This window comes from Leucopleurus acutus, assembly GCF_964270905.1.
Source record: "Leucopleurus acutus genome assembly, chromosome: 18".
NCBI classification, from domain to species: Eukaryota; Metazoa; Chordata; class Mammalia; order Artiodactyla; family Delphinidae; genus Leucopleurus; species Leucopleurus acutus.
Window position 1 is genome coordinate 48,755,508 of NC_139160.1, and position 19,378 is coordinate 48,774,885.

General features: G+C 39.6%; 1 protein-coding gene across 7 annotated transcripts in view; it reads right to left on the bottom strand.

Moving 5' to 3' along the window:
* The window catches only part of TBC1D4 (TBC1 domain family member 4), a gene marked incomplete at its 5' end in the record, with an annotated part of 212,941 nt that overhangs the window by 52,495 nt on the left and 141,068 nt on the right, over positions 1-19,378 (bottom strand). For all 7 annotated transcript variants that reach the window (XM_082859712.1, XM_082859711.1, XM_082859710.1 and 4 more), the window contains 4 exons: positions 3,000-3,119; positions 8,648-8,758; positions 9,041-9,132; positions 13,908-14,040. In XM_082859712.1, the coding sequence (XP_082715838.1) occupies positions 3,000-3,119; positions 8,648-8,758; positions 9,041-9,132; positions 13,908-14,040 (456 nt within the window). The remainder of the gene's footprint in view (positions 1-2,999; positions 3,120-8,647; positions 8,759-9,040; positions 9,133-13,907; positions 14,041-19,378) is intronic.

Consider the following 19,378-nt stretch of genomic DNA (forward strand, 5'->3'; position numbering starts at 1 on the left):
AACTGACAAGTTTCAGAAGTACGCAAAAACCCTTTACTATGTAACCTTTGATACAACATGGGTAGCTGCCAACCTTCTCAAGAAGTCCATTCTGCTGCATATGGTGCAAGTAAGACCTTGTTAGGTCTAAGACCTTGTTAGGTCACATAATTTGTGGTACTTACCAGCACTTTGGGACACAAAAGCTACAGTATCCACCTTGACCAAAACAGGTTGGCAGTGCCCTTGCTGAAAAGTCATTACAGCCATACAAAGCTATGTAAGCAGTACTTCAAAGTCAGCCGTGCACGTACTGTGCAGAATGCCAAGGTACTCAGTGGGATAAAGAGCATCACACTCTAAATACCCTTGTGTCCTTTTATAAATGACAGCGGTTTCAGAGCTTACCACTGCTGTATGTACCAGCTCATACCTACAGTGTGATATTTTACTAATATACTGACATTACACCCTCACAGTAATATGACCTAAGCAGGTATGAGTATGCCCGTTTCACAAGTGGGGAAACAATGGCTTAGAAAAGGTAAATAATTTGTAAATAAAGGTAAATAAATATAAAACCTGCTAGGGCCAGATCTGGAAATCGGATCCTCTGACCACCTACGTAAACGATCTTTCTACTAAAATTCTCACTGAACACCATAGGAGAGAGGGAGAAAAGGAGGGAGGGAAGGAATGAGCGAGAAGGAAAGAACATAACTGATTTATATATTTTGAAGATGAGGAGGTAGGAAAAGTTTATGAAAAGTTGCATTAACACACTTCCGACAAATCTTCTAGAGGCTCTTTTCCTAAATTCTGTTTTCTGCTAATAAAATAATAGCATTGTCAAATGACCATGCTTGCTTCAAGGCTTTTGTTAGAATTAACAAGAATCTCAATCATCAACAGAAATTACCCATAAAAGTATTTTGAGTTCTAGCAAAGAAATAAAAATAAGAACACCAGACATCACAAGTCACTGTGTCCCAATGGACTACTGCACTTGACTTTCTTGCTTTTAACACTTTTGAAGATAACAGGTAGTTATTTTGTAGACTGTATCTCAATGTGGGTTTGTTGATGTTTCCTCAAGATTAGATTCAGGTACTGCCCCTTTGGCAGGAATACCACAGAAGTGCCACTGGGTTCTTTGTATCAGTGGCACAGGATTTCAATTTGTCCCATTGCTGAAGATGTTCAATTTGATCATTTGATTAAGGTGGTGCCTGCCAGCTGTTTCCACTGTAAAGTTACTGTTTTCCCCTTTGTACTTAATAGGTAATAATTCTACCCCGTAAATATCCTGAGCATGATCAAATTTCCAATGTATTAATTTATTTTTCCTATCAGAATAGACTTATAGTTTCCTATCTTATACAACAAGTCACTATCTGTTGCTATCATTTACTTTGATACTCATTGTCTCAGATGTCACCAGTGGAAGCCCTTCAAGGTTTTTATGTCTTTGTGACATCCTGTTACCTTTCTTTGAGTATTCCCTTACTACCTAGAACACCACGATGCTCTGGACTTACCTTCTACATTCCCTATAGTTCTGGAACTAGCCATTTCTCCCAGGATCACGGTTCCTTCTTAAAGAATGATATATAGAAACCAAAATCTGAGTGCCAGGGCTTCCCTGGTGGCGCAGTGGTTGAGAGTCCGCCTGTTGATGCAGGGGACACGGGTTCGTGCCCTGGTCTGGGAAGATCCCACATGCCGCGGAGCGGCTGGGCCCGTAAGCCATGGCCGCTGAGCCTGCGTGCCCAGAGCCTGTGCTCCGCAATGGGAGAGGCCGCAACAGTGAGAGGCCTGTGTACCGCAAAAAAATAAAAAATAAGAAAAAAATCTGAGTGCCAGACCTAAAATCTGGGTCATCCAACCAGGCTTAATTTATTATCTGGCATGTATAGGAAAGCTGTTCTCAGCTCCTATCAGTGGACAAAGTCAGGGACCGTAGGTACACATTTACTGACACACGCATATATTAACACATATACATTACACAGAACATAATATATGTAATTCTATTGCTCAAAATAGAAAACCAAGATTCCATACTGCTACCTCTGAGTTGAATCCAACAACACAGAACTCATTCTAATTTCCTCCCCTTTCATATTTGTAATTCCCTTCTCCCAGAATCCCACTATCCTTAAACATTTACATATTTGATCAGTTCCCTGTGTGTAACCCACCTCCACAATTGACACCTCACACTCTCCTCACGCCACTCAGGCTCCAGCCTCCCCACCCGTGGGCGCCATCCTTGTATTGGGCGCCTTGAATGCTTTCTCCCCTCCACTCTGGCTCTGAGCCATCCCGCTGCAGGATGTCCTCTTCACCGGCTCTCACTCCACTTCCAGAAACGAGGTTGCCCCCATAGGCTGACACCCTCCTCACCGCACTCTGGTGTCCACATGCTGCACTGGGTCACCCCCATACAGAGCAACCCATACAGGCTCTGTCCCCCTGTGCTGAGCCACTGTGGCTTCCCTGCCTTACAGACCCGAGACATCTACATTGCTGTGTCTCGTCTAATAGCATTAGGAGTGAATTGCTCAGGAAGGGGAAAATGAAGAGGAAGAGAAATAATTTTGCTTATTTTTAAACAGAATATATAAATTCACTGAATGGAATACACGCATGTCTGTTAACTTATACTAACTATTTTCAGCATTCCCTATCAGCTCCTAGGAATAAGTGAAAGAAGGGCTTCTTTATAACTTTATGTGGCAAATGATAAAAAGTTCTTAAAGGATTGGCCATCAATATTCTATTATTTCCCCTTTCCTATACATATATCTCAGCTGCCCAAATTCAGATATCAGAGGCACCAGAATAAATCTAGATCTGAAAATGAGACTTTTGTTGAGAGATTATTTTAAATAAGTGTTAACTAACTTAAAGTTATCTTAAATTTTTTTTAAGGAAATGTTCGGTGAGCCAGTTGAGAATGAAGCAGTTAGAAAACACAGACATAATTAATACCTTAAAGAGCCTCAGTTTAATCTTACCCTTGAGAAGATATTTTCCAGGGAGCTAGTTAAGGATCTCTTAGCTTTATTTTTCAGAATGTCAAGTTTGAACCTTCCACTGCTCGTCGCATTTTCTGGGATTGTACTATTTGAAATAGTCTATGGAAAGAAAAACATACATTTTAGGTTGGAAATACTCAAGGTTAAATGAAGCTTTAAAGACAGGCTTATGGCTAAGCCACTAAAAAGCATGAGAATTCTTCTGCAGCTCTATTAAGAAGTAATAATTTAGGTTCCACATCGTGAACACACAGATTGTAAGCAAAAGAGATTAATTTTTAATATTGTAAGCAATAAAAAAGACAGAAATAAGATCTTTCCTTTATGTCTTTCCTTTCTGCTAACATATTCCTGCTGCATTTAACGAAAACTAAACTTGAGATGCCCATCTTTACTGCTGTTATTTTGATTAAGAACTATAACCATCCCTTTCCAAATTACATACTTTATATCCAAATTACCGAGGAAAACACAAAAAATTGGTTTCAAAGAACAAAGCATCTTCTAGTAAAGCTGGATTCTGCTAATGCCTTTGTTATAATTCCATTTTCATTTGTTAGTGGGTCATTTATCTTTTTAATCGACAAGTATTCACTGATAGTACTGAACTGTACGAGAATCTACAATGTGTCCACTATATGAGGTTCTCCAAATATTTTATCTTATATAGAGATAAAAAGCTACTATGTATATTACATGGTTCTTAGTGCCAGGAAGCTTCCAAGAGAGAAAACTCATCCTTTGCTTGGGGAGGAAATACGTTCACTCGTAGCATTGACACAAAGCAACGCATGAGAATCAAATATGGAACCATGGGTTATGGGTCTCAATGGTCAGGAAAAAAAGGATACATGGGATTCAGACAGGCAGGAAAAAGGAGGTGAAGACTTTCCCAACACTGGGGATGGTGCTGGCAAAATCATAAAGTCTGGGATGCTCACGGGACAGGGTGTCAGTACAGGTGTTTGACTAAAACAGAGGGAAGTAGTGGAAAGTGGGAAAGTGAAGCTGGAGATAAAACCTTGAATGGTCTTAAGTGCTGGATAATTAGGAAAAATCACTGATCACAATTTACAAGCAGAGGGGCATCACTGTGAAACTAATGTTTTGGGAAGATTTATGTGGAAGGACTGTTCAAAAATCACCTAAAGGACTGGGAAATCAGAGACTGGAAGATCAGATTGAAGGCTTCAGGACAGTCTACGCAGGAGGCAATAGAGGTCCATACTGGAGCTGGCTCCACGTGGTCATCTAAGGAGTTACTGATAAAAGAAACATGATCACAATCAAAAAGGAAAGAAAACAATAGATAGAGATGTGAGCTGGACTGGGCTCGGGCTGTGTATAAGGACTGGGTTGACTCATCATTCTAAGGCTTTGAGATGAATGACACAACGAAAATAGGGAAATCGTATTGGCACTTAGCACAATGCCTGACATAGCAGCTACTCAGTGAATACCAGGTGAATAAATGGAAAGAAGAAAGGAAAAGAGGGAGCAAGGGAGGGAAAGAGAGAGAGGCAGGGAGGAACTTAAGTTTACTGACAGGAAAACATACACAATTTGTTAAAATCTCCTCTGTGATCTTGACCACCCTCCGTCATATAGAAAATGCATATCACTCCTCACCTACTGCCTTCGGCCTTCTGGTCAACATGACTATCACCACCAACGACTGATTTAATCAAAGCCATGAACAGATTTTAGTCTTTATGTTTCTTTTTTTTTTTTAACAAGATCTACTTTATTTTTTTTTACATCTTTATTGGATTATAATTGCTTTACAATGGTGTGTTAGTTTCTGCTTTATAACAAAGTGAATCAGTTATACATATACATATGTTCCCATATCTCTTCCCTCTTGCGTCTCCCTCCCTCCCACCCTCCCTATCCCACCCCTCCAGGTGGTCACAAAGCACCGAGCTGATCTCCCTCTGCTATGCGGCTGCTTCCCACTAGCTATCTACCTTACATTTAGTAGTGTATATATGTCCATGCCTCTCTCTCACTTTGTCACAGCTTACCCTTCCCGTTCCCCATATCCTCAAGTCCATTCTCTAGTAGGTCTGTGTTTTTATTCCTGTCTTACCCCTAGGTTCTTCATGACATTTTTTTTCTTAAATTCCATACATATGTGTTAGTGTACGGTATTTGTCTTTCTCTTTCTGACTTACTTCACTCTGTATGACAGACTTCTTATGTTTCTTGACCTTCCTATGTCATTGGACATTGTTGATCCTCTTGCTTGAACTCTTCTCCTACCTTGGTCATTCACCATAATAAATCTTTCTACCTCATTATTCCCTTTCAGTCTTTATCACTGGCTCCATTTTAATTCACTCATTGCCTGAAATGTGGGTGCTCCTCAGAACACCCTCCTTCGACTTCAAATCTCTGACAAAGTTCATAGTCTTCCACATTTATAATGTCAGCTCAAATTCTATGAGCACCAAATCCATTATTCTAATTAAATCTCACACTTCCAAAATTGAATTCTTATTTCCATCTTTCACCCCGCTCTTGCCTTCTTTCTGTATTTCCTAGCTATTACATCTAATTCCTCCAAATCTGAAACCTTGAAGTGTCTCCCAGCAAGCCCCTCTCTCTTCCTAAATGTATCTATCCAATCAGTCGCTAAGTCCTAAGGATCATGCCTCCCAAATTGCTCTTGACTCAGTCCCTCCCTCACATCTCCGGGGCTCCAGTTTACCCTCTCTCTGAGACAAAACACATTTTTTAAGACGGAATCATTCAATCTATTTATGTCCCAGTGTTATCTCTTGTCTGGTACATACTTATATCTCTGTGCCAATCACACCATATTCCATATTTTAATTCATCTGATTGCATGCTGGTTTTTTCTTACAGTTAGAGTTGTCATTATTCATCTCTGTTGCCTAGTACATAGTATGCACTTGATAAGTGAATCACTTCTCACGTATTCTATTACCAAGGTCTCCTAATTTGAGAATGTGACTTCAGTCCTAACACTGTCAACTCCCTTACCCAACCAGCCACACATCTGATCCTCTCACGCTCTTACCTGAAGTCCTTTAGTGACAAAGTCTCTAGCACTTAAGGCTATTCATCATCCCACTGCTGCCTAGCCTTCCAGCCTTATTTCCCCATAATTCCCATGCAAACCCTAAAAAAAACAGTATGTCCTTGAAGGGCCTCCAAGCAGTATGTTCACTCATGGTTACAAAGTTACCACTTAACTTTTCACTTAATGTTCCTTTCTTAAAACACAATTCCTTGGGAATGTAAATTGATACATCCACTATGGAGAACAGTATGCAGCTTTCTTAAAAAACTAAAAATAGAACTACCATACGACCCAGCAATCCCACTACTGGGCATACACCCTGAGAAAACCATAATTCAAAAAGAGTCATGTACCAAAATGTTCATTGCAGCTCTATTTACAATAGCCAGGACATGGAAGCAACCTAAGTGTCCATCGACAGATGAATGGATAAAGAAGATGTGGCACGCATATACAATGGAATATTAGCCATAAAAAGAAATGAAATTGAGTTATTCGTAGCAAGGTGGATGGACCTAGAGTCTGTCATACGGAGTGAAGTAAGTCAGAAAGAGAAAAACAAATACCATATGCTAATACATATATATGGACTCTAAAAAAAAATGGTTCTGAAGAGCCTGGGACAGGACAGGAATAAAGACGCAGATGTAGAGAATGGACTTGAGGACATGGAGAGTGGGAAGGCTAAGCTGGGGCAAAGGGAGAGAGTGGCATGGACATATATACACTACCAAATGTAAAATAGATAGCTAGTGGGAAGCAGCCGCATAGCACAGGGAGATCAGCTCAGTGCTTTGTGACCACCTAGAGGGGTGGGATAGGGAGGGTGGGAGGGAGACCCAAGAGGGAAGAGATATGGGGATATGTGTATATGTATATGTATAGCTGATTTACTTTGTTATAAAGCAGAAACTAACACACCATTGTAAAGCAATTTTACTCCAATAAAGATGTTACAAAAAAACCCCACACAATTCTTCAACTGTTCTGATTAGAAAGCTTTATCTCCCCTAAAACTCCAGCTCCACCCCCCACAAAAATCTCTTCTTCTTGAATTCTTTCATTCTTTCCTCTACCCTTACTCTTCATTCCAGCTCCAAAGCAAACATGTAGCTACTTCTGTGTTCACTGAACATTCTTTTAAAAAGCCATATTGTTATACATGTACTACAATGTTCATTGCCGCACAATTTACAATAGCCAGGACATGGAAGCAACCTAAGTGTCCATCGACAGATGAACAGATAAAGAAGATGTGGCACATATAAACAGTGGAATATTACTCAGCCACAAAAATGAATGAAATTGAGTTATTTGTAGTGAGGTGGATGGACCTAGAGTCTGTCATACAGAGTGAAGTAGGTCAGAAAGAGAAAAACAAATAGTAAGCTAATGCACATATAGCTTTTTATTTTAAAAAAAAAAACAGTACTGATGAACCTAGTGGCAGGGCAGGAATAAAGATGCAGACGTAGAGAATGGACTTGAGGATGTGGCGGGGAAGGGGAAGCTGGGACGAAGTGAGAGAGTAGCACTGACATATATACACTACCAAATGTACAAAGGATGGCTAATGGGAAGCTGCTGCATAGCACAGGGAGATCAGCTGGATGCTTTGTGACGACCTAGAGGGGTGGGATGGGGAGGGTGGGAGGGAGGTTCAAGAGGGAGGGGATATGGGGATATATGTATACATATATGATTCACTTTGTTGTACAGCAGAAACTAACACAACATTGTAAAGCAATTATACTCCAATAAAGATATAAAAAAATAAAATAAAACTAATAGGAATTTTAAAAAGCCATCTTGTTGCCTCTCTTATATGTATCTATTTACGTCTGCATTCCCTTTTGGATTATTTGGGCTCTTCTCTGTAGGCTACGTCATTATTCACGTCTTTTTTGTCACCATTATCACATAGCTTGATTCATAGAAGGTCCTCTAGAAGTGCTTGTACAATAAATAATTAAGGAATCACTTATCACAAGATATGTGGTTTGTTCGGAATAGAGTGAGATTAAGACATAACCTGAATTAGTGTTATCAAGAGGTAAATATGTCATGATTTCTTTAGATGTTGCTGCCAGTGGTCTTGCTTTACCTACATGCAGCTGGGAACACATTCTAAACCACGTGCACAAAAATATGATCCCTTTGTTTGCAGCCAGGGTAGCCGTTTCCATGACATTACTGCTTCTTTGCATGTTTGCTCTTTACCACTCAAGGCTATGTAAGTTTTTAATGAAATAAGATGTTCATGTGAATTTGAAATAAAATAATGGATTAATATTACTAAAAATGTATGTTCATTCTAAATCATGAGCATTTATTATTACTGGTTTTCTACCAAAACTCACAATTTTTTTTACGTTTTAAAATCATTACTATTTTATCTCAATGTGCCAATGTTTGCTACAGTTTCCTATAAAACTTCTAATATGCTGGGGGGGAAAAAGACTATTAGGGCTTAGCCCTAAAGATGAGAAGACAAAGGAAAGAAACTCCTTTTACATCTTCTGTGATATTTTGACTGAATATATGAAAAAAACAAAAATAGGTCAACTAGAAAACATCTCACCGATGGGCCTTCCCCAATATGTATGTGTGTCCTCTGCTTGGCTTCGCACAGCTGCCTCAGATGTAAAATCACAAGTTCGTTTTCCTCCTGGTCATTGACTGCCTTCATCCTCTGTTGAACAGACAGACGGAGAGCACGTTATGGCAACACAGCTGTCATTGTTTTACTTTACCCTCATTTCGTTTTGTCTGTCTGGCAGACAAACGTAAGTAAAGCTAAGCATTTAGCTGCTCTTAGAAACAAAAGTAACAGTGGCATTGTAGTAACTATCCAATAGTACAGTAGTATATCTGTCTTTAACGTCAGACAGAGAAATGGAAAAAGGAACTCACAGAAACAGGGTCCAATTCTCATTCCTTATACCTTACTTGTGAGGACTATAAATAATGTTACCTGAACTCGTTCAAAGATGTCAGCTTGCTCATTATCTGTGAGGGACGAGAGATGCCTCTGTATTACCAGCTTGGCTCTTGGCGGATAGAGACCTAAGGGAAATGATGGGGATTGGTGTTAAACAGATTCTAGCCACAGAGATCAAAATGTGTATGTATGTGTATCTATATATATATATATATTTATATATATGTATGTGTGTTTATATATATATATATATGTATGTATGTATATATAAAATGCACTGCAGCTTGTCCCTTCACCAGCAGGCTCTGAAGTTAAATCTTTTCAAGGAGATGTGTTCCTGCCTATGACAGACCTTGGAACACTACAATAAAATGATTAAAACAAAATGGAAAACCTCCTCACCAAAATCAATAGCCCTCGTCAGTAATCTTGAAGTCAGACTTATTAACAAAAAATGTCTACATGATACCAAATCAACAGCATAACCAGATACCATTGAATATACTAACAAACTTAGCCACCCTAGAAACTCATAGGTGAATACTAGCCTTGGCCAAAATCTCTAAGCTTAAAACTTGACATTTAAAAAAGAAAGAATAGCTACTAATATTAAAAAGTAGAGCTAGAGCTTACACAGGAAGCTCTCCCCCTCATACAGGTCTTGGTAATAAAACCAAGGCATCCTTAGTTTTTGTTTGTTTGTTTGTTTGTTTGTTTTTGCGGTACACAGGCCTCTCACTGCTGTGGCCTCTCCCGCTGCAGAGCACAGGCTCCAGACACGCAGGCCCAGCAGCCATGGCTCACGGGCCCAGCTGCTCCGCGGCACGCGGGATCCTCCCGGACCGGGGCACGAACCCGTGTCCCCTGCATCGGCAGGCGGACTCCCAACCACTGCTCCACCAGGGAAGCCCTTATTAGTTTTTAGTGACATTTTTTAGTGTTACTATTTTCCCAAGAAAGTGTTTACCTCTTTATACCATATTATTTATATATCTAGTGTACTTCTGCATATAATTTACATTAAGTCCTTGGGCAAAAATTTTTTCCATGAAAACATTTTTGTTTTTATAAATTTTTTTAAAAGGGAAATGTAATTCATATTTACAGTGATTCACCGGCCCATCCATTTTTAAGGAACAGATCTCCTTTACATAGTTAGGGACCACTTATACTACTGTTACCGTACTTTGATTAGAAAGAGGATATCTAGCCATGTACAGTATTTAATGACTGTTATAGGTAGACTGTACTTTAAAATCCCTAGGAGAGATTCACCTCAAAATATGCATTGTTTTAAAAGAACGAGAATTCATTTCATGATGGTTAGAACGTGTAGAGTGCCACCACTGGGCCTGTTTTAAACCACTGTGCAGAAAGAAGAAAAACTTCTGAAAACTTCTCAGCTCTACCTTTCTTTGTGCAATGTACAATAAAATGCTGTGAAAATCTCTGTGACCACGTACAGAAACACTAAAATTCATTTTGACGGTGTGAGGCCACTCACTACCACAATTTATTATTTGCTGGCAAAGCTTCCTTAATAGGTTCCTTAGGCAATATATTAAGAAACTGATTCACATGATCGTTTTTGTTTTGTTTTATGTTGTTTAATATTCCAGCATGTTATTAGCGTGTGTAGGAGGATAAAAGATTAAAAAGAGGAGAAGTAAAGAGGGTCCTTATTTGAAGTAGGTAACTAAATCTATGGCCCAGGAAGTTTCTTTAGTCCTTTATTTCAGGGGAGGAATTGCAAACAGCTTATTTGCAAATTATGCATGCCCCCTACTCCGCCTTGCATCTGATTTGCCTTTCTTCTTCCCCATTGTTTAGAGTCACTGGTGAGTGAATTAACCGATCCTGAGAGGTAAGTATACTATTTAGCCCTCATGCACGTTATTGCAGGAAAACCTGGTAATTGATCCACCTCTACAGTGCTCAACATCCCTTTAGTTTCACATTCTGAGGACTGGTCCTTGAGAGATGGTCCCCTTAGACACTGTCTCCTGGATTCACTTTGGTCCCCCAACATGGCTGGTGTTTTTCTTCCTGGTCTAAAGGACAAGGCTCCCTTGACATAGGGACAGATGATTAGGACTCAACATCAGCATATGTATCTTTTCCCTTTCTTTTTTTTTTCAGTAGAGAAAGAACTCCTTATTAATGCAGCCAAAGGTATTGACAGGTGAGTCAATGACATGAGTAAGTAATATGAGATACAAATATCTAGATACTTCTAAATATCTCTAAATATCTTTCTCACTTTCTCTTCCCATGAATTTGTGTTGAATCTGAATGTGGTCCTTTTTCCAGCTTTATACTTTGTACTTAAGCCTAACACAAGTTTAGAATTCACACTGTTATCTTACCCAGATGAAAACAACTCTTTGGGAAACACTGATGCCAAGGCTTCAAGACAGCTTGGTCCTGAAAATCCTGGCTTTCTGATATTCTTTCAGAGAGAACATCAAGTTGCTTTGGAAACAGATGGAACAAGTTCAAATCCTGGTTCTGCCCCTCCTAAGCGATAAGGATGTGGCCGTTATTACCCACTGTGTGTCTCGGCGCCTGTTTCCTCATCAGTAAAATGAGGATTCAAAACACTACCCATCTTGTGGGATTTCAGTATGGATTAAGTGGGCTAATACATGGAAAACACAACAGGGCCGAGACACAGTAAGTCTTATGGGAGCATCTGCATTATTGCTATTCCTTTCATTCTTACTATCAGAACACTGCCCTATCTTACGGCTCTCTTCACCCGATGTCAAAGGCAAGGGTAAAACAATCATATCAGAAGGTGTTATCTAAGGCCTTAGGAAAAGAAGCCCGTGTGAATCTTTTCCAGTTCACATGAACCCTTCATTTGCTCCCTTCAGATATATGCATACCTTGAAGCTAGGGAACCTTAAGTTTCACTCCCTTCATGATCTTGGAAGAGACCCTACTATTTCTGGATGTATAATGTGTATTCTTTCTTTTTTTTTTCAATTAACTTATTTTATTTATTTATTTTTGGCTGCATCGGGTCTTCGTTGCTGCTTGCAGGCTTTCTCTAGTTGTAGAGAGCGTGGGCTATTCTTCATTGCAGCGCGCAGGCCTCTCATTGTGGTGGCTTCTCTTGTTGCGGAGCATGGATTCTAGGCACGCGGGCTTCAGTAGTTGTGGCACGTGGGCTCAGCAGTTGTGGCTCGTGGGCTCTAGAGCGCAGGCTCAGTAGTTGTGGTGCACGGGCTTAGTTGCTCCACGGCATGTAGGATCTTCTGGGAACACGGTTCGAACCCGTGTCCCCTGCACTGGCAGGCGGATTCTTAAGTATTGCGCCACCAGGGAAGCCCCTGTACTCTCTGTCTTTACAAAGGTCTCTAAAACTATAAATTTTTTTTCAGAGGAGTGTTTTTTAATATGATTTGTGTAATTTTCTACTGGTGCTTTTATCTTTTTCTTATATATAATAACAGTCTTTACAAATTCTGAACAGCAATCTGCTGTTTGTTACTCAAACAGCATTTGTTACTGATCATTTAACTTCCAAGTAAGCAGTTGTTGTTGTGTAAAAATATTAAGATTTTATGAAGTCAAATCTGTCAATGTCTTCTTTTGGTAGTTTCTGCATTTCTGTATCTTAATAAAGGCTTTCTTGTTTAGGGACAAAATAATATTTTTACTTTCTTTGAATGATTTTAGCATTTTGTTTGTTTGCATTGAGGACTTTGATCCACCTAGAATGTATTTTGAGTAGGATTAGTGGAAGGAATCTTTGTCTCTTTGGATAGCAAATTGATCCAACGCCATTTCCTGAATCACTCAGCCTTTCCTCCTCAGATTTATAATATTCTCTTTACCATACACCAAAGAATGTTCCATTTTTGTAAAGTTTCCATGTATATTTGAAAATAAGGTGTATTCTGTAAAATTATAGTTATCAATTTTAAAATTTTGAGTATTACATTTAAATAGTGCTTGTTCACACAGTTGAGTGGATGTTCAATAAATACGACTGGTCATCATCACTTTTCCCATGTGCCTATGATTCTCCTTGCCTACTGAACAGATATCTCCATTTGCACTGACAGTGGCTCGTCCATTCTCTGCTTTGTTCTGGAGTCCACACTCTCCCCATCGACTCCAACACCTATCGTACTGATTGCATTTACGTGCTCACAAGCCTGTCTCCCACTCTAGACTCTAAGCTTCCTGAAGGCATGGTCCACATCTCAACCATCTCCGCATCCCCAGTGCCAAGCACACTGCCTGGCACGTGCTAGATGCTTAACAAGTGTTTATCAAATTGTGTGTCTTCTCTGGCACAGTAGTTTTCAACCATTTTTATTAGTAAGACACAAGGAGAAGAAAGGGAAACTGAGTCAGGGTCACCTCTTCCTCAGCTCTTCTCCCTCCTCAAAACACATTTTTTAAAAAAACTTGCTTTATGACATCATGTCTATTATCTGTGTGATTTTCAAATGACCCTGAAAAGCCAAGCAAGTTTCATTCTTGTTGTAAACCTTTAGGAAAAAAAGAACACATCATCGAGTGAGAAAGGAAAAAAAAAAAGACTTAAACAGTCGATATTCTGGGATGGTTTTGCCTCTCTTCATTCATTCAACAAATATTTGGTCAGTTCCCACTTTGCACATAGCAGAGTCTTAGGAACTGTGGGAAATGCAAGCTCCTCCCTTGAGTCTGCCTTCGGAAAAAAAGTAAGAAAGAAAAAAGAAAGAGGAAAAAAAGCCAAGCACCTAGGAGAGACTAACAGCACAAATTTGACTAGACATGAGAAATGATTCTTGGGGTTCTCGGTTCACCTCAAAACAAAGAAGCATTCAATGACAGTAGCGACTTTCTCACTTCCCCAATGCCAAAGCAAACTCGTCTTTGCCAAGGCCAACTTATACTGTACCTTCAATCCTTTCACAGAGCTTATGCAAAGAGTGCATAGGGCAGGCCTCGCACAGCTTAATCTGGGTCTTGGCACTCTGCAGGGCAGCGGCTGTGCTGAAAGCCTGTTTCAGAGTCAGCATTACCTCATCAACCTACAAGAAGAAACAAAATCCAGGTCTATAAAAGTTTGCTTTCATGGTAACACATTAAAAGCCCAACAGCAATGTGAAACTTTGTTGATGCTGACTAAATATTAATAATGGAATTTTGATGACCACAGAGCTGGTAGTGAGAAAATAATGTCTCAAAGTTAGACCTTCAATTAATTATACATAAAATTGAAAACTGGATGAAATAAGACCATTTTAATGTGCATAATACTGATCTGTTACTTGAATGCCATTTTTGAATCCCACTCAGTGCTATGCTATCACAGTTAAGTGACAATCAGGTACTTGTTTTTTTTCTTTTTTTTTTAATTTTATTGGATTATAGTTGATTTACAATGTTGTGTTAGTTTCAGGTATACAGCAAAGTGATTCAGTTATACATATACATATATTCATTCTTTATCAGATTCTTTTCTCATATAGGTATCACAGAATAGAGTTCCCTGTGCTATACAGTAGGTCATTGTTGGTTATCTCAGGTCTTTGTTTAATTAAGGTACTTTATCAGATAAAGATTTCTTTGGAAGTTTTGTCTGCAATACATAGGGAGCAACAAAATAGGTTTAACAAATCACTTGTGTTAATAGGTATCTTATCTACTTTATCCTTTTGGATCATTTTTAGTGCAACAACAAGCGAACATGTGTTTAACCAAAGTTCTAGGGGGAAATGAGCCCAACAAATAATGTTGGGGGAATTCTATGAAGACTGCTGGTCTTTTCTCTATGGCTTCTATTTATTTTCATTTGGCTTCTGATTTGTGACACTAAGAAGTTCTGCAGTCATGCTGCCTAATAGCTGGGTCTCAGCCCTAGGCCAGCAGCTTGAGAACTGCCAGGTAGTTTCTTCCTTGCTCTTCCAGTGACTCAGTCAAGAAGTTGGAATCTAGCATTCTGGTTTCCTGGTTGCTTCTTTGAGGTCAACTAATAGCTCATCCTCCAGGCATTGTCAAGCCGACTTCAGGCCAGGTCTCCTCCTCTGCGGCACAATCATCAGTGTAAAGTGTGGCTTTCTCACCCACTGTACAATTGAGATCAAAGTCTAAAACCTGCATGGGGAGCTATGAAGTACCAGGGCCTCATCCAAACTAGCTCTGATATTCAAAACCATTTACCATGCTTCATAAACCATGTTTTGTTTTGTTCTGGTTTTATTGCGGTAACATTGTTTTATGACATTAAATAAGTTTCATGGGTGCAACATTTAATTCAACTTCTGTGTACATTACAGTGTGCTCACCACCAAAAGTCTTGTTTCCATCTGTCACCATACAATTGACCCCCTTTACCCATTTTGCTCTCCCTCCCACCCCCGGCCCCTCTCATAACCACCAATCTGTTTTCTGCAACTATGTGTTTGTTTTTGTTTTTATACTATGCATATGAGTGAAATCATACCATATTTGTCTTTCTCTAACTTATTTCAGTTATCATAATACCCTCAAGGTCCAACGATGTTGTCATAAATGGCAAGATTTCATCTTTTTTGTGGCTGAAAAATATTCCATTGTGTGTGCATATACATATCACATCTTCTTTATCCATTAATCTGTCGGTGGGCACTTAGGCGGTTACCATATCTTGGCTATTATAAATAACGATGCAATGAACATGGGGGTGCACATATCTTTCCAAATTAGTGTTTTTATTCTCTTTAGATAAATACCCAGAAGTGGAATTGCCGGATCACCTGGCAGTTCTATTCTTAATTTTTTGAGGAACCTCCATACTGTTTTCCATAGTGGCAGCACCAATTCACATTCAAACCAACACAGATGGCCAACAGGAACATGAAAAGGTGCTCAAATTCACTAATTATTAGGGAAATGCAAAACCACAGGGAGATATCACCTCATATGTGTTAGAATGGTTATTACCAAAAAGACAAGAAACAACAAGTGTTGGAGAGGATGTGGAGGAAAAAGAACCCTCACACACATAACCCATTTTTAAAAAGACTCTTTAGGGCTTCCCTGGTGGCGCAGTGGTTAAGAATCTGCCTGCCAATGCAGGGGACAGGGGTTCGAACCCTGTTCCCAGAAGATCCCACATGCCGCAGAGCAGCTAAGCCCGTGCGCCACAACTACTGAGCCTGCGCTCTAGAACCCAGGAGGCACGACTACTGAGCCTGTGTGCCACAACTGCTGAAGCCCGTGCTCCTAGAGCCCGTGCTCCGCAACAAGAGAAGCCACCGCAATGAGAAGCCTGCGCACCGCCACCAAGAGTAGCCCCCGCTCACTGCAACTAGAGAAAGCCGGCGCACCGCAACGAAGACCCAGTGCAGCCAAAAATAAATAAATAAATAAAATAAATTTTTTAAAATTTTAAAAATAAAAAGACTCTTTATCCCCTTCCCTTATGGCCTGGTTTAAGAAAAAGCTACCATTTAAAGGATTGAATCTACTTCTGCATTTGAATGCCTGAAGAACCTGGAATAAAAAGAAACTCTATTCATCTGATATTACTAAAAGGAGAGTTCAAGCACCAAGCAGCCACTATATAACCATCTTTTTAAAAGGCTTATAAATAATTTCACAACATTCCATGCACAAAAAATGAATTATTCACAATCTGTTCTTTTATAACATAATTAAAAACAAAGAATTCTAATTCTTAAAAATAAAAGCACGGGCTTCCCTGGTGGCGCAGTGGTTGAGAGTCCGCCTGCCGATGCAGGGGGCGCGGGTTCGTGCCCCGGTCCGGGAAGATCCCACATGCCGCGGAGCGGCTGGGCCCGTGAGCCATGGCCGCTGAGCCTGTGCGTCCGGAGCCTGTGCTCCGCAGCGGGAGAGACCACAACAGTGAGAGGCCCGCGTACAGCAAAAATAAAAAATAAAAGCACTACATGCTTTAATGCCTTTGCATTTTCATTTCATTTGCCTTGTGATGTATTCAAAAGCAATTTCAATCACTTATGCAGATGTTTATTTCTGTTTTCTTGTTTCTCATTTATTTAAGGCACTGAAGGGGTCAGTCATCTGCTTAGCTTTCATGTAGGTTTATTATTTGCTATTTGGTAATACTGTGTTGCAAAAGGTCCCCAATGGATATATTGAACTTTCATATTTTCTTATCTATTTCTAGATGAACCAAGAGATCATTTCAATGGTGACTGAAATGTGGCTACCAATTTCTCCTAGCCATAAATATTACTAAAAACTTTATTCGACTTCTAAAATTTTAAATGTTTTACTTTTTTTTAATCTACCACTTTTTCCAGACGGCCTATAAATTCTCATATGGAATCAGAGCAACTAAAAGTTAAATTAGCATACTATGAATAACTTAACTGTTTTAGTTTAGATACAGCAACAACAACACAATCCTAGGCGGTGTTAAAAAGTTAAAAGTAAAGGAATGGTTAAAGATAAATCAATCATATGGAACCAAAAAGAAAGTATTCTTAGTGTGACCATCAGGCAAAATTAAATTTCCATTGAAAATTATAAGATGGAACAAAGAAAGCCAATTTGTGACATTAAGGTGAAAAATCCATAATGAAGATAATGCTCATAAACATTTATATACCAAACTTAGGTGCTTTATAGCGTTTTAGAAAAAGAATCACAGAATGTGTAAGGATGGAGAGGGGGAAGGGTAAGCCGGGACGAAGTGAGAGATTGGCATGGACATGTATATACTACCAAATGTAACAGCAGCGGCATAGCACAGGGAGATCAGCTCAGTGCTTTGTGACCACCTAGAGGGGTGGGATAGGGAGGGTGGGAGGGAGACGCCAAGAGGGAGGGGATATGGGGTATATGTATATGTATAGCTGATTCACTTTGTTATAAAGCAGAAACTAACACACCATTGAAAAGCAATTATACTCCAATAAAGATGTTAAAAAAAAAAAAGATTACCTAGTCTAATTCTCTGGAAAACTCTACACTCTTAACCCCATACAAATCCTGGGTCTCGGTACCCTGGGTTTTTGGGGGTTTTGTTTCGATTTGTTTTGTTGGTTATACTTTCCCTGGATACTGTTGTGTGCATCTGTGGAGTTCCACTTTGTCTATGAATAGTAGTCACTTCCATTTTTTTCCACACCTTTTAAATCACTTTTGGAGAAAGCAGAAATGATATGTTCCAGAAATCCCAAGGGTTGGTCAAACAAGTTTAAACCACCTGCTTTGGGATATTTTACAAAAGAAGGAAGGAAGGAAGGGAGGGAGGGACAAAGGGAGGGAGGGAGGGAGGTGCACAGAGCATCCAGACCTTGCACTGTAACCCTCCAGGGCCCATCAGAACTCTATTCTATACTGCTTATCAATTCATAGCAATTGCTACAAAGAAGCAACAGAAAATGCTAGCTGTATATTTTTCGCACTCAGAGAAGATAAATCAGCATGTGTGGTTTTGCAGTATTTTGTCTTTCACAACAGCCAAGCCACATCAATCGTAATACTGCTTAGACCTGTAATATTTGACCGTTTGTTTTACTCTACCGTCAGCTGCATGAGCCACCCTCCTTTATACAGGAAATGTACATTTAATTTTTCCTCTATCTTGCAGTTCTGATGCCTCACCATTCATTTAAGGTGCTTACAGATAAAAGTAGAGTAAACAGGATTTCAAAGATTCCAGCATAGGCCCATTCTTAAGAATAATGATGCCAAAATAAGATTCTCAGGCAGCTTCAATGTAATATGAAGACATTCTCAGCCAGTGTAGTCTGTTGCCTTAGTCACAGAGCTTCTTAAGGTGGAAAAATGCAGCGTGTTCCCAGACTTTCTACTCTGACTCCGTTTCGAAAACTCATTCTACACGCATGAGGGTAAAATGAAAAGACTAAAAAATACAAACAGAACTTTTAAAAGAGATTGGAAATCAGAAGGTTTTACAGTTTTCCTCTTGGTGTCGGTTATCCAGTAATCAGATTAACCAGCACCTAGAAAATGACTGCCTGAAGTTCTGAGTAACACACTCCATCACTCAAAATACACTTAACAAGCAAGCCCTGCTATCCTAGAAACTACTGGTGGATACAACAACCATAAGGACGGTCCTAACCTTGTAGGATTCACAGTCCAGTGGAGTAGAAAGTTATGTGAACAAATAAGATAAGGGATTTGCAGGAACTGCCAGAGATCTATGAATAAGATGTGCTGACAGCACTGACAACAAAACAACCAAAGGACTCAATTCCTGAGAAAGGGTGTTAGAAAAGGCTTCCCTAGGAGGTGATCTTTTAACAGGATCTTTAAAAATACACAGCAGCAAAGAAGGGGAAGGGGATTAAAGTCACAGCAAAGCCAAGCCAGGCCTGCTTCCCATCCAATGAAGCAGGCGGAAAGAGAATATGAAAACAGATAGAGACA